This window comes from Lipotes vexillifer, unplaced genomic scaffold, assembly GCF_000442215.2.
Source record: "Lipotes vexillifer unplaced genomic scaffold, Lipotes_vexillifer_v1.1 scaffold942, whole genome shotgun sequence".
Lineage (NCBI taxonomy): Eukaryota > Metazoa > Chordata > Mammalia > Artiodactyla > Lipotidae > Lipotes > Lipotes vexillifer.
The window spans coordinates 251845-266107 of record NW_006798282.1 but is presented as its reverse complement, the minus strand read 5'-3'; the positions used below and the strand labels follow the sequence as shown (position 1 = coordinate 266107).

Here is a 14263-nt window from a genome sequence, read left to right as displayed (position 1 = left end):
TGTTGAATTAAGGAATCAGAGTCCTAAACGAAGTCAAGGTCAGAATCTTGTGGTGTGTGCCTTACTGATTGACACTGGAGGGGTTGTTGAATTAAGGAATCAGAGTCCTAAACAAAGTCAAGGTCAGAATCTTGTGGTGTGTGCCTTACTGATACTCTGTTTCCACCACATCAGGAGCCACAGGTCCTATGTGGTGGTGGGGAAGAATCTCCTGGGTATGATGTTCAGTGACAGAAGCAAGATGGAAAACAACGTGTATCATATGCTCCATATGCTCATATGCTCCACCTGTATTAAAAAAAAAAAGGCTACGTGTATGTGTGTGCACATGTGTGTGCAAATTTTTTTTCTTATTAGTCATCCATTTTATACACATCAGTGTATACATGTCATTCCCAATCTCCCAATTCATCACACCCCCACCCCCACCCCCCGCCGCTTTCCCCCCTTGGTGTCCATATGTTTTCTCTCTACTTCTGTGTCTCAGTTTCTGCTCGGCAAACCAGTTCATCTGTACCATTCTCTAGGTTCCACATGTATGTGTTAATATACGATATTTGTTTTTCTCTTTTTGACTGACTTCACTCTGTATGGCAGTCTCCAGATGCATCCACGTCTCTACAAATGACCCAGTTTAGTTCCTGCTTATGGCTGAGTAATATTCCATTGTATATATGTGCCACCTTTTCTTTATCCATTCATCCAATGATGGACACTTAGGTTGCTTCCATCTCCTGGCTATTGTAAGTAGAGTTGCAGTGAACATTTTGGTACATGACTCTTTTGGAATTATGGTTTTCTCTGGGTATATACCCAGTAGTGGGATTGCTGGGTCATATGGTAATTCTATTTTTAGTCTTTTAAGGAACCTCCATACTGTTCTCCATAGTGGCTGTATCAATTTACATTCCCACCAACAGTGCAAAAGGTTCCCTTTTCTCCACACCCTCTCTAGCATTTGTTGTTTGTAGATTTTCTGATGATGCCCATTCTAACTGGTGTGAGGCGATACCTCATTGTAGTTTTGATTTGCATTTCTCTAATAATTAGTGATGTTGAACAGCTTTTCATGTGCTTCTTGGCCATCTGTATGTCTTTTTTGGAGAAACGTCTGTTTAAGTCTTCTGCCCATTTTTGGATTGGGATTTTTGGGTTTTTTTAATATTGAGCTGTATGAGCTGTTTATATATTTTGGAGATTAATCCTTTGTCCAGTGATTCATTTGCAAATATTTTCTCCCTTTCTTTGGGAGAAAATATCTTTTCGTCTTGTTTATGGTTTCCTTTGCTGTGCAAGAGCTTTGAAGTTTCATTAGGTCCCATTTGTTTATTTTTGTTTTTATTTCCATTGCTCTAGGAGGTGGATCAAAAAAGATCTTGCTGTAATTTATGTCAAAGAATGTTCTTCCTATGTTTTCCTCTAAGAGTTTTATAGTGTCCGGTCTTACATTTAGGTCTCTAATCCATTTTGAGTTTATTTTTGTGTATGGTGTTAGGGAGTGTTCTAATTTCATTCTTTTACGTGTAGCTGTCCAGTTTTTCCAGCACCACTTATTGAAGAGACTGTCTTCCCTCCATTATATATCCTTGCCTCCTTTGTCATAGATTAGGGGACCATAGGTTCGTGGGTTTATCTCTGGGCTTTCTATCCTGTTCCACTGATCTGTACTTCTGTTTTTGTGCCAGTACCATATGTCTTGATGACTGTAGCTTTGTAGTGTAGTCTGAAGTCAGGGAGTCTCATTCCTCCCTCTCCGTTTTTTTCCCTCAAGACTGCTTTGGCTATTTGGGGTCTCTTGTGTCTCCATACAAATTTTAAGACATTTTGTTATAGCTCTGTATAAAATGCCATTGGTAATTTGATAGGGATTGCATTGAATCAGTAGATTGCTTTGGGTAGTATAGTCATTTTCACAATATTCATTCTTCCAATCCAAGAACATGGTATATCTCTCCATCTGTTGGTTTCATCTTTAATTTCTTTCATCAGTGTCTTATAGTTTTCTGCATAAAGGTCTTTTATCTCCCTAGGTAGGTTTAGTCCTAGGTATTTTATTCTTTTTGTTGCAGTGGTAAATGGGAGTGTTTCCTTAATTTCTCTTTCAGATTTTTCATCTTTAGTGTATAGGAATGCAAGAGATTTCTGTGCATTAATTTTGTATCCTGCAACTTTACCAAATTCATTGATTAGCTCTAGTAGTTTTCTGGTGGCATCTTTACGATTCTCTATGTATAGTATCATGTCATCTGCAAACAGTGACAGTTTTACTTCCTCATTTCCAATTTGGATTCCTTTTATTTCTTTTTCTTCTCTGACTGCTGTGGCTAGGGCTTCCAAAACTATGTTGAATAATAGTGGTCAGAGTGGACATTCTTGTCTTGTTCCTGATCTTAGAGGAAATGCTTTCAGTTTTTCACCATTGAGAATGATGTTTGCTGTGGATTTGTCGTATATGGCCTTTATTGTGTTGAAGTAGGTTCCCTCTATGCCCAATTTCTGGAGAGTTTTTATCATAATGGGTGTTGAATCCTGTCAAAAGCTTTTTCTGCATCTATTGAGATGATCATATGGTTTTTTTTCTTCAATTTGTTAATATGGTGTATCACGCTCATTGATTTGTGTGTATTGAAGAATCCTTGCATCTCTGGGATAAATCCCACGTGATCATGACGTATGATCCTTTTAATGTGTTGCTCAGTTCCGTTTGCTAGTATTTTGTTGAGGATTTTTGCATCTATATCCATCAGTGATATTGGTCTGTAATTTTCTTTTTTTGTAGTGTCTTTGTCTGGTTTATGTATCAGGGTGATGGTGGCCTCATAGAATGAGTTTGGGACTGTTCTTTCCTCTGCGATTTTTTGGCAGAGTTTGAGAAGGATGGGTGTTAGCTCTTCTCTAAATGTTTGATAGAATTCACCTGTGGAGCCGTCTGGTCCTAGACTTTTGTTTGTTGGAAGATTTTTAATCACAGTTTCAATTTCATTACTTGTGATTGGTCTGTTCATATTTTCTATTTCTTCCTGGTTGAGTCTTGGAAGGTTATACCTTTCTAAGAACTTGTCCATTTTTTCCAGGTTGTCCATTTTATTGGCATAGAGTTGCTTGTAGTAGTCTCTTGGGATGCTTTGTATTTCTGTGGTGTCTGTTGTAACTTCTCCTTTTTCATTTCTAATTTTATTGATTGGAGTCCTCTCCCTCTTTTTCTTGATGAGTCTGGCTAATGATTTATCAATTTTGTTTATCTTCTCAAAGAACCAGCTCTTGATTTTATTGATCCTTGCTATTGTTTTCTTTGTTTCTATTTCATGTATTTCTGCTCTGATCTTTATGATTTCTTTCCTTCTGGTAACTTTGGGTTTTGTTTGTTCTTCTTTCTCTAGTTGCTTTAGGTGTAATGTTAGATTGTTTATTTGAGATTTTTCTTGTTTCTTGAGGTAGGCTTGTATTGCTATAAACTTCCCTCTTAGAGCTGCTTTTGCTGCATCCCATAGCTTTTGGATCATCGTGTTTTCATTGTCATTTTTCTCCAGGTATTGATTTCCTCTTTGATTTCTTCAGTTATCTGTTGGTTATTTAGTAACATATTGTTTAGCCTCCATGTGTTTGCGTTTTTTACGGGTTTTTTTCCCTGTAATTGATTTCTAATCTCATAGCGTTGTGGTCGGAAAGGATGCTTGATATGATTTAAATTTTCTTAAATTTACTGAGGCTTGATTTATGACCCAAATTGTGATCTGTCCTGGAGAATGTTCCATGTGCACTTGAGAAGAAAGTGTAATCTGCTGTTTTGGGATGGAATGTCCTATAAATATCAGTTAAATCTATCTGCTCTATTGTGTCATTTAAAGCTTGTGTTTCCTTATTAATTTTCAGTTTGGATGATCTGTCCATTGGTGTACGTGAGGTGTTAAAGTCCCCCACTATTATTGTGTTACTGTCGATTTCCTCTATTAGAGCTGTTAGCAGTTGCCTTATGTATTGAAGTGCTCCTATGTTGGGTGCATGTATATTTATAATTGCTATATCTTCTTCTTGGATTGATCCCTTGATCATTATGTAGTGTCCTTCCTTGTCTCTTTTAGCATTCTTTATTTGAAAGTCTATTTTACCTGATATGAGTATTGCTACTCCAGCTTTCTTTTGATTTCCATTTGCATGGAATATCTTTTTCCATCCCCTCATTTTCAGTCTGTATGTGTCCCTTGGTCTGAAGTGGGTCTCTTGTAGACTGCATATATATGGGTCTTGTTTTTGTATCCATTCAGCGAGCCTGTGTCTTTTGGTTGGAGCATTTAATCCATTCACATTTAAGGTAATTATTGATATGTATGTTCCTATGACCATTTTCTTAATTGTTTTGGGTTTGGTTTTGTAGGTCCTTTTCTTCTCTTGTGTTTCCCACTGAGAGAAGTTCCTTTAGCCTTTGTTGTAGAGCTGGTTTGGTGGTGCTGAATTCTCTTAGCTTTTGCTTGTCTGTAAAGCTTTTGATTTCTCCATCGAATCTGAATGAGATCCTTGCCGGATAGAGTAATCTTGGTTGTAGGTTCTTCTCTTTCATCACTTTATGTATGTCGTGCCACTCCCTTCTGGCTTGTAGCGTTTCTGCTGAGAAATCAGCTGTTAACCTTATGGGAGTTCCCTTGTGTGTTATTTGTCATTTTTCCCTTGCTGCTTTCAGTAACTTTTCTTTGTCTTTAATTTTTGCCAGTTTGATTACTATGTGTCTCGACGTGTTTCTCCTTGGGTTTATCCTGTACGGGACTCTCTGCGCTTCCTGGACTTGGGTGACTATTTCCTTTCCCATGTTAGGGAAGTTTTTGACTATAATCTCTTCAAATATTTTCTCGGGTCCTTTCTCTCTCTCTTCTCCTTCAGGGACCCCTGTAATGCGAATGTTGTTGCCTTTAATGTTGTCCCAGAGGTCTCTTAGGCTGTCTTCATTTCTTTTCATTCTTTTTTCTTTATTCTGTTCTGCAGCAGTGAATTCCACCATTCTGTCTTCCAGGTCACTTATCCGTCCTCTGCCTCAGTTATTCTGCTATTGATTTCCTTCTAGTGTAGTTTTCATTTCAGTTATTGTATTGTTCATCTCTGTTTGTTTGTTCTTTAATTCTTCTAGGTCTTTGTTAAACATTTCTTGCATCTTCTCAATCTTTGCCTCCATTCTTTTTCCGAGGTCCTGTGTCATGTTCGCTCTCATTATTCTGAATTCTTTTTCTAGAAGGTTGCCTATCTCCCCTTCATTAAGTTGTTTTTCTGGGGTTTTATCTTGTTCCTTCATCTGGTACATAGCCCTCTGCCTTTTCATCTTCTCTATCTTTCTGTGAATGTGGTTTTTGTTCCACAGGCTGCAGGATTGTAGTTCTTCTTGCTTCTGCTGTCTGCCCTCTGGTGGATGAGGCTATCAGAGAGGCTTGTAGAAGTTTCCTGATGGGAGGGAATGGTGGTGGGTAGAGCTGGCTGTTGCTCTGGTGGGCAGAGCTCAGTAAAACTTTAATCCACTTGTCTGTTGTTGGACGGGGCTGGGTTCCTTCCCTGTTGGTTGTTTGGCCTGAGGTGATGCAACACTGGCGCCTACCAGGGCTCTTTGGTGGGGCTAATGGCGGACTCTGGGAGGGCTCACGCCAAGGAGTACTTCCCAGAACTTCTGCTGCCAGTGTCCTTGTCCCCATGGTGAGCCACAGCTGCCCGCCGCCTCTGCAAGAGACCCTCCAACACTAGCAGGTAGATCTGGTTCAGTCTCCTATGGGGTCACTGCTCCTTCCCCTGGGTCCCGATGTGCACACTACTTTGTGTGTGTCCTCCAAGAAGGCAGTCTCTGTTTCCCCAAGTCCTCCTGAAGTCCTGCAGTCAAATCCCACTAGCCTTCAAAGTCTGATCCTCTAGGAATCCCTCCTCCTGTTGCCAGACCCCCAGGTTGGGGAGCCTGACGTGTGGCTCAGAACCTTCATTCCAGAGGGTGGACTTCTGTGGTATAAGTGTTCTCCAGTTTGTGAGTCACCCACCAGCAGTTATGGGATTTGATTTTATTGTTATTGCGCCCTCCTGCCATCTCACTGTGGCTTCTCCTTTGTGTTTGGATGTGGGGTATCATTTTTGGTGAGTTCCAGTGTCTTCCTGTCGATGATTGCTCAGCAGTTAGTTGTGATTCTGGTGTTCTTGAAAGAGGGAGTGAGAGCATGTCCTTCTAGTCCACCATCTTGAACCAGTCTCCCTGTGTGTGTATGTTTGCATTAAGAAGTTTGCCTGTCACCCTCGAAAGGCCATAGGTGCCCTGGGTGTGGGTGTCAGGAAGAGGAAACAGAATGGACCACTGAGCAGCCTCTTGTTTTGGCCTTTAGCTGCAAGCAAAAGAAGTCTTCCCAGGTCACATCAGGTCCAGCCAAGCTCTCCTAGGGAGAGATCATATAAAACTTTGAGCCACAGGCCTGGCAGAAATCCAGATCTATGGTTCCCAAACATTTATGTGGAGGGTGTGTTAAAACAGAATTTCTGATTCAGTGGGTCCAGGATGGGAGCGCAGAATTTGCGTCACTAGCAGGTTCTCGGAGGTGCTGATGCTGTTGGTCCAGGGTCCTCACCTTGAGAACCTCTGCTCTGGAGGGCTCCCTCACCCCCTCCCACCACCCGGGTGCACCCTTCCTTGGCCCTGGGTACTTCCCGGGCTTTACTGTAGTGACTTGCTTAATTGTCTGTGATCTCTCGAAGAATGGCATGTGCCTCTCTTGGTCACTGCTATATCTGTAGCACCTAACACAGTGCCTGGCACATCATGGGTACTCAATCAATATTTGTTAAATGAACAAGTACATTTGCTCGCATGTCCTCTCTGTGCCATGGGTCCTACAGAAGCCTAGCGCAGAGCTGAAAGGCCAGTCAAGGACTGACCAAGTCTCTTTCCTTAGGCTTGACCAAGGAAGAGGCGGACCTTGCAAACCTGTGTTGTCTGGAAACTCATCTGGCAGCAAAGTGCTACAAATAGGCAGATGCAGACCTCCCACTGACTACCACTGGGGGCAGGGCTGAGAGATGATCAATTCAGCAGAGTCCTGTAGTGGGGCAGGGGATGGGTGTTTAGCTGTGCTGACACTAGCTGGCACGCATCGGAATTTCCTGGGTACCATTCAGTGTCCCTGGCCACACGTGTCAGCATGCACCTCTACATATTGTAGGCTGTTTCCTGAAAATACGAGGCTCCCTGCTTGTGGAGCAAGCTTGACCAACGTGCAGGCAGACTGGAAGTCAGAATACCCCAAGAAGCAGCCCTCGACCAGCAGTGAGTGGGTAGAGATTTGATGGACACATGCTCAGTTTCCTCACCCCTCCGGCCGCCCCAAAGATGGGATGACTCTGAGGGGTGTCCTAAGTTCCCTAGTAGGACCAAGCTCCTGGCTCACAGCGGCACTGGCTCTCTAACACCCTCTTCATCAGCTCCTTCCCTTGCCCGTCCCACTTTCCCCTCCCCTGCAGTGTTTCCTGGGATCCCCTGCAGACACATTACTGGAATCTGCATCAGGGTTGGAACCTGAGAGATTCTAAAGTAAGACGGGCATTTTTAATGTCTTCAGCAGCACACCGAATCATGCGTTCAGGGGTGTGTGTGTGTGTGTGTGTGTGTGTGTGTGTGTGTGTGTGTGTGTGTGTGTGTGTGTGTGTGTCTTCATTTAATCCTCTCTATGAAGAAAGTATTATTAGCTTTGTTTTACAGAAGAGGAAAGAGACACTCAAGAGAATAAATAAATAACACTCCCAAAGTCAGTAAAAGGTGGACCTGGGATCTGAATGCAGGACTGTCTGATATGTGAGGCCCATCACTGTTGCTCCCCTCACTCCAGGCCTGGTTTTTGCATCAGGCGGCAGGTTCCAGGCTCGCCCATAGCTGTCTGTCAGTCTAGTTACTTTCTGCCTCCTGCTTCCTCTATCTCTCGAAGATGGGCTGCCAAAGAAGGAAGACCCAACCCCAGAAGACTCATGGAATATTGTACTGAAGGGCCCGCTGTCACCTCTTCCGAAGTCTTCATTTTACAGATGAGGGAACTGAGCCTTGAGGGACAAGTGACATTTTCAATTCACATTTGTGATTTCTGAAATGGACACTTTTGCAGCAATCCTGTGGGGAAGGTTCGAGCACCCCCATTTTACAGAGAAGGAAATGGAAACCCAGAGGGGCACAAGCACAGTGGCAGCAGGAGCTGGTAACTGTGGGGAGAATCCTGACAGACCTCGTGCGTCAGCCACTTGTCCTGGTGCCAGGCACTCTGTGACACTTTTCGTGTACAGGCTGACCTCGTGCATCCTCCTCTGAGCGTTAACTCTTCAGTGTTCTTTGATGGAGTGGTATCCAAGGCTTCAAAAGACGCAGTGATCCAGCCACGTCTCAAGCAGAGAGCTTGGGCCACTGCGTAAACCAGGAACCCAGCATCAGAAAGGGACAGCCGAAACCCAGCCAGCAGACCTGTATTCACTCCAGGCTGGAGGCTCCTCGTGGTAAAACTGCTCTGTGGGGCTGTGGGGCAGAGACCGGGGAGCAGTCACTGGCACAGGCACGTAGGAGCGCCAAAGAGAAGCGGCTTCCTGCCTCTCTCAGGCTGAATGAGGCAGATCATTTTGAGGAACAGGACCCAGGTTTCCTGTTTAAATCCTTCTTTTGCAACCTTAAACAAAGAGACTACTAAGTGAGGGCAGGAACTCTGTGCCCTGCCCCCGTACCATACACATTCCCGCTCTTCTGTTCGCTTCACCAAGTTCTGGGAACACCTCATTGCCACCCGCCTCACCGTGCTCAACTCCACCCATTCCCCTTAAGGCACAGAGCCCGAAGGAGAAGTGAAGCTGAGTGAGCAGAAGATTACCCCAGCGTGCATTTGGCCTTCAGGAACTGGCCACCAGTCGGTGTTGTGGCCATTCATGGACACCCAGTGGTACAAGAAAGAAGAACGTTGTCCCCTTCTTGTTGTTCTGAAAGACTGAGACCCCAGGTTCTATCTCCATCATCACACTGGAAGCTGAGGACTTCTGACTCAGTCAGGACCTTGACCTTGAATTCATAAAGATTCTAAAAGCTCCAGAGACAAACGCCTCGTGGACACAATCCCCTGAAACCAGTGTAAGTGGCACTTGTCTTTTCTGTTCATTAGTCACTGCTGAGGGCAGTGTTGTTTGCATGTGGCCAGGTTGGACTGAAGTCCTTCTCCCACTGCAGGAGAAGACGTTTTTACCTGGCTGTCTCCTCAAAGGTGGGGAATTCTTCGAAGGCCAGGCAAATGTGTAAGTAACCCACCCATGCACCTGTAAGGTAATGAATTGTATAGCAATACTGAGGATGGAAGGATTTATAAGACTGGGTGCTCAGATGTAAAATAGGCTGTTCTTTTTGTTTCTGCGGGGGGGGGGGGTTGTTTTTGCTAAAAATAGGATGCTTTCTTGTATGATTGGTTGTTGGTGAATTAAGAAAGTCAGCCCAGTATTAAGGGACAGGAGGCACTTTCTCTGGAAAGCTATTCAAGACACTGACAGTTGCCAAATTTCCCCAGGAAACAAAACCCAAACGTGGGGTAAGAAGAAATTGTAGCAAAAGGGAAGTATTAATTAGAAGAACTTTGCAGTTGCAAGGACGATTTGATACTGAGACAATTTCTTAAGAAGACTAGACCCAAGGATCCTCAAAATCAGGACTGTGGGATGTCTTTGGAGGAGGTAGGATTTCACCTACGGGAAGGCAGGGAGCTGGCCAGGTGACGTCCTGGGAGGCATCCATTCTGTTCTAACAAAGAGGCAGGTCAGAATTTGGTTCTGAAAGTACAGAGACATGGGGGCTACTTGGAGGTATTTACTGCAACCTTTCCTCCTTTAAATCTGGAGGGTCCCAGACTTTCAGAATTAGAAATTCCCAGAAGTTTGCATAGCCTGCCCCCAGGCTGTGTGCCGCTCACTGACCCTTTAGCTGGCTCACAGGACAACTCTAGGCTACTCAGACTGCAGGGCATTGATGTGCTGGTAAATGTTTAATAGCTGACTCTCCTGAAAAAGTGCCCTGATATCTAGTGTTTCCTGATTTCCATGTGTAACTATTCCTATTCTGGTTGACTCCAAGCTACCAACATGCTGAATGCAGAGTTGGGAAGAGGTACACACTGCTGGCTCTTATGAATTAGTGTAAGGCACTTCCTGCACGCCACCAGGCCAGGGTGTCTTCTGCCATCACAGACTGCCCTTTGTCTGTTCAGAGACTTCCCCAACTCCGAGGTTAAAGGATGCTGGCACTGGAAAGTTCCAGGCTCCAGGGCTGCAGCCGAGCACTAGTGCAGTGACCTGGGGCAGACTTTTGCAGCAGACTGCAGCAGGGCTGGCACATGGCATGGCAACATGCTCCTTTGGTCTCTCCTCCAAGGCCTCACCGCAGCCCATCTCCCTTTAGGAGCAACATACTCTGGAGCTGTTGCCTGCTGCCTGACAAGTTGGGGAAATAGTGAATGGAGTTGGAGGTGGGGAGTGGTATGACAGTGACTCTCTGTTCAAATGGCACCTGACAGTGCTGACTCAGTTTGCCTTCACCTTTGCCACAATTCCCCAGAAACTGGGCTCACGGGCTCAGCCTTGCACCCCTTGCTCACCGTGCTGCCTGCTGCTAACACTGTAAACCTGGCCGCTCACCCACAAGTGCTGACTGCCAAGCGGAGCTGTCAGCACTGGCAGTGGCAGCAAAAATCAGAAATTGCCAACACAGCTTGTTTAGTGATTGGCAGCTTAGGTTTCTCCAGAAAGGGGCTTGACCGGGATATGCAAGTTCGGAGATGGTGGAGTGAGCCATAGGGATGGATTTGATGGGAAATGACAGTCCCCCAGCCAGGGTGCCCAGCAACCTACCCCCCACCCCCCACCCCCCAGCCCCATGTGCCTTAATCTCCGAATGCCACCGCAGAAATGTGAATTTTGTGAGCAGGAAACACTCATTAAGCACTGTAGAAGGAAGAGCACTGGAGACTCCAGCTTCAAGATGGGAATTATGATGTAGGTTCCACTCACTTTACTGATTGGTGTTTAGGTCCAATCAATTTAGATCGATGGCCACATTTTGGAAATTTCAAAGTGTAGCACAGATGGAAGGGACTGTCAGTGTCCATCACTGTCAAGCAGGATTCACCTTCCAGATTAACTACAGAGAGACCTGGTAGGGAGTGGGGTACGTTGGCCAGAATGGGATTGAAGCCTGGGACATTCCTGGTGGTGCTGGGCCTCAGAACGGGACCCCTGCAGGGAAGGAGTTCCCCTAATATTTACTGAGGGCACGATAATTGCCAGGGGGTGGCTCAGACATTGCCTTAGAGTAGCCCTGCACGGTAAGCCTTACTTTCCCACATTACAGATGAGGAACGGAGGCTCAGAGAGGTAGGTTAACTTATCCGAGGTCACAGAGCCGGTAGGTTACACCAAAGCCTGTGCTCCCTTTGTGGAGGCATCTTCAATAAGTGATTGGAAAGGAGTGCTAAAAACAGGGTCTGGGGAAGTTCTTCAAAGGCAAGCTATCTAGTGGTTTTTTGTTTGTTTTGTTTTGAGGCAACCCTGGTTAAAAATATCTAAAAACTTATTTTAGGAGAATTCCAGCCTCTGTCTGGTCACTGTGTGACACTTCCTGGCTTGAGGCTGTTCTGAGCCTTTCTTCCCCCAAAGCCCCGTCTTCTCCATACCATGTCACCCCATTCCTCCTAGCCTGTGCTTTCCTTGAATCCTCCTCACGGCTATCACAGGAGGTCTACAGTGTCACCTGGGTAACCTCAGAAGACTGTGTGACGTGGGCCAGGCTGGGCCCACTCTGGTGTCCTCAGTGTCCTCATCTGCTGAGGGTTGGGTTGACCTTCTAGAATTTCACCGTGGCTGCACTATTGGTGTTTGGTGTAGGGTAATTTTTACATTACAGGACATCCTTGGCCCTGCCTACCAAATGACAGTAGTGTCCCCCAGTCTTTGTGACGACCAAAAAAAAAAGAAAAAAAACACATTTTCATGTGCCCCCAGGGCACTGTATCACCCCTGGCTGAGAATCTTTTTGGTCCCCAAAGCCATAAAGATCCGTTTGTAAGTTTTTGACTCTCAGTCTTTACTGTTTTCCTTCCCAGCATCCCTCTGGGGACACCATAGTACAGAGTCAATGCTTGTGATTGGGGGCAGGAGAGCCAGGTGGTTTCAGGAGTGGGCCTGAGAGTGGTACACACCTGTGTTTGAGCTCCAGCTCTTGTTCTCACTACCTTTGCGTCCTAACTACTCCCAGTTTGTGTGTCATCACCTCTAAAATGGGGAACGATGATGGTACCCCCTCGAAGGTTGTTTAACACTAAGTCCAGGGCCCAGTTCATCGGAAGCACTGGGGAAGCATTGGTCATGAATAGTGTGGTGAGGCCTCCCTTTGTCTGTGCTCTCCATCCACCGGACTATTCCTTCACAGCACTCATTGCCAAAGCAATGAGTGATGTGTATACGCCTTGTTTATTAATGTGTTAGACTACCAGTTGCATGAGGGCAGAGAGGACCTGGGTCTCCCTTGCTCGGCAGGGCATGGTACACAGTAGGCACTCGATAAACATTTGCCAAGTGGTTAAAGACATATAATCACTGCCTTGTTCTTGTTACCCAGAACCCACTGCCTTTAATAGCAAAGTAAACACGGAAACCATTTCCCTTGACCCGTGGGAGAAGCCAGGATGGAAACTTCCACCGCCCCAAAGGACTATGACATGACCACAGAATATGACTACGGAGACACAACCCCATGCCAGAAGGTACAGGAGAGGGCCTTTGGGGCCCAGCTGCTGCCCCCCTTGTACTCAGTGGTATTTGTCATTGGCCTGATAGGCAACATCCTAGTGGTCCTGGTCCTCATGCAATACAAGAGGCTCAAAAGCATGACGAGCATCTACCTCCTCAACCTGGCTGTGTCTGACCTGATGTTCCTCTTCACGCTGCCCTTCTGGATTGACTACAAGCTGAAGGATGACTGGGTTTTTGGTGATCACATGTGTAAGTTGCTCTCTGGGCTCTATTTCATGGGCTTGTACAGCGAGATCTTCTTCATCATCCTGCTGACCATCGACAGGTACCTGGCCATTGTCCATGCTGTGTTTGCCCTGCGGGCTCGGACCGTCACCTTTGGTATCATCACCAGCATTGTCATCTGGGTCCTGGCCGTCTTGGCTTCTGTCCCGGGCTTGTACTTTTCCAAGACCCAGTGGGAGTTCACTCACTACACCTGCAGTCTTCATTTTCCTCCTGAAAGCCTAAGAACGTGGAAGCAGTTCCAGGCCCTGAAACTGAACATCGTGGGGCTGGTGTTGCCTCTGTTGGTCATGGTCGTCTGCTACACGGGGATTATAAAGATTCTGCTCAGACGACCAAATGAGAAGAAGTCCAAAGCTGTGCGTCTGATTTTTGTCATCATGATCATCTTCTTTCTCTTTTGGACCCCGTACAATCTGACTGTGTTGGTTTCTGCTTTCCAAGACTCCCTGTTCACCCATGAGTGTGAGCAGAGCAGACAGCTGGACCTGGCCATACAAGTGACGGAGGTGATCGCCTCCACACACTGTTGCATCAACCCCGTGATCTACGTCTTTGTCGGTGAAAGGTTCCGCAAGTACCTACGGCAGTTGTTCCATCAGCTGGTGGCCGTTCGCCTGGCTAAATGGCTCCCCTTCCTCTCCATGGAGAGGCTAGAGAGGGTCAGCTCCATGTCCCCCTCCACCGGGGAGCATGAACTCTCTGCTGGGTTCTGACTCAGGCCCCTGGAGGCTGACCCAGGACCCAACAAGAGTGACCTGCCTGGCATGCCGGCTGGGGAGGAGGCAGCTTGGGCGTCCTGGCCAGATTATGATGCCTGACGCAGATGGAATGGTAGCCACGTGGGGCTGAGGGAGCTCCAGGTGCTCCAGACCAAATCACCTCTGGGGCTTGAGTTTTCTCTGTGAACTTCCCTTTGGTAGAGAGGAGATGAATAAATGAAACGGGACATTCCAGAAGACTGGGACAAAGGATGACCAAGGAGGGCTTGGTCCCAAACAGGAATTCAGATTTGTGAACATTAACCTTGGTAAACCAAACCACTGAGCATCTGCCACCCTTGCCCCGTCACCAGTGAACTTGGAAATAGTGATTTCCACCACGGACTCCACTCTGAGCCGAGAGCCAGTCAGGAGCTGGCACCTGCCTCCCCCCACCCACCCCACTCCCACTGCAGGGTTTAGGCTCTTGGAAACCCTGAGGAACCTAGGAC

At 46.1% G+C, this 14263-nt stretch overlaps 1 protein-coding gene across 1 annotated transcript; it reads left to right on the top strand.

The window, feature by feature from the left end:
• The first annotated feature begins 12698 nt into the window (after nt 1-12698).
• LOC103080835 (C-C chemokine receptor type 1) lies at nt 12699-13766 on the top strand. The gene has a single exon (XM_007470243.1). The coding sequence runs from the start codon at nt 12699-12701 to the stop codon at nt 13764-13766; it is 1068 nt and encodes a 355-aa protein (XP_007470305.1).
• The last annotated feature ends 497 nt before the right edge of the window (nt 13767-14263 follow it).

Excerpts from the sequence above, each read along its gene's own strand:
- LOC103080835 (XM_007470243.1), top strand. The coding sequence starts at position 12,699 with ATGGAAACTTCCACCGCCCCAAAGGACTATGACATGACCACAGAATAT.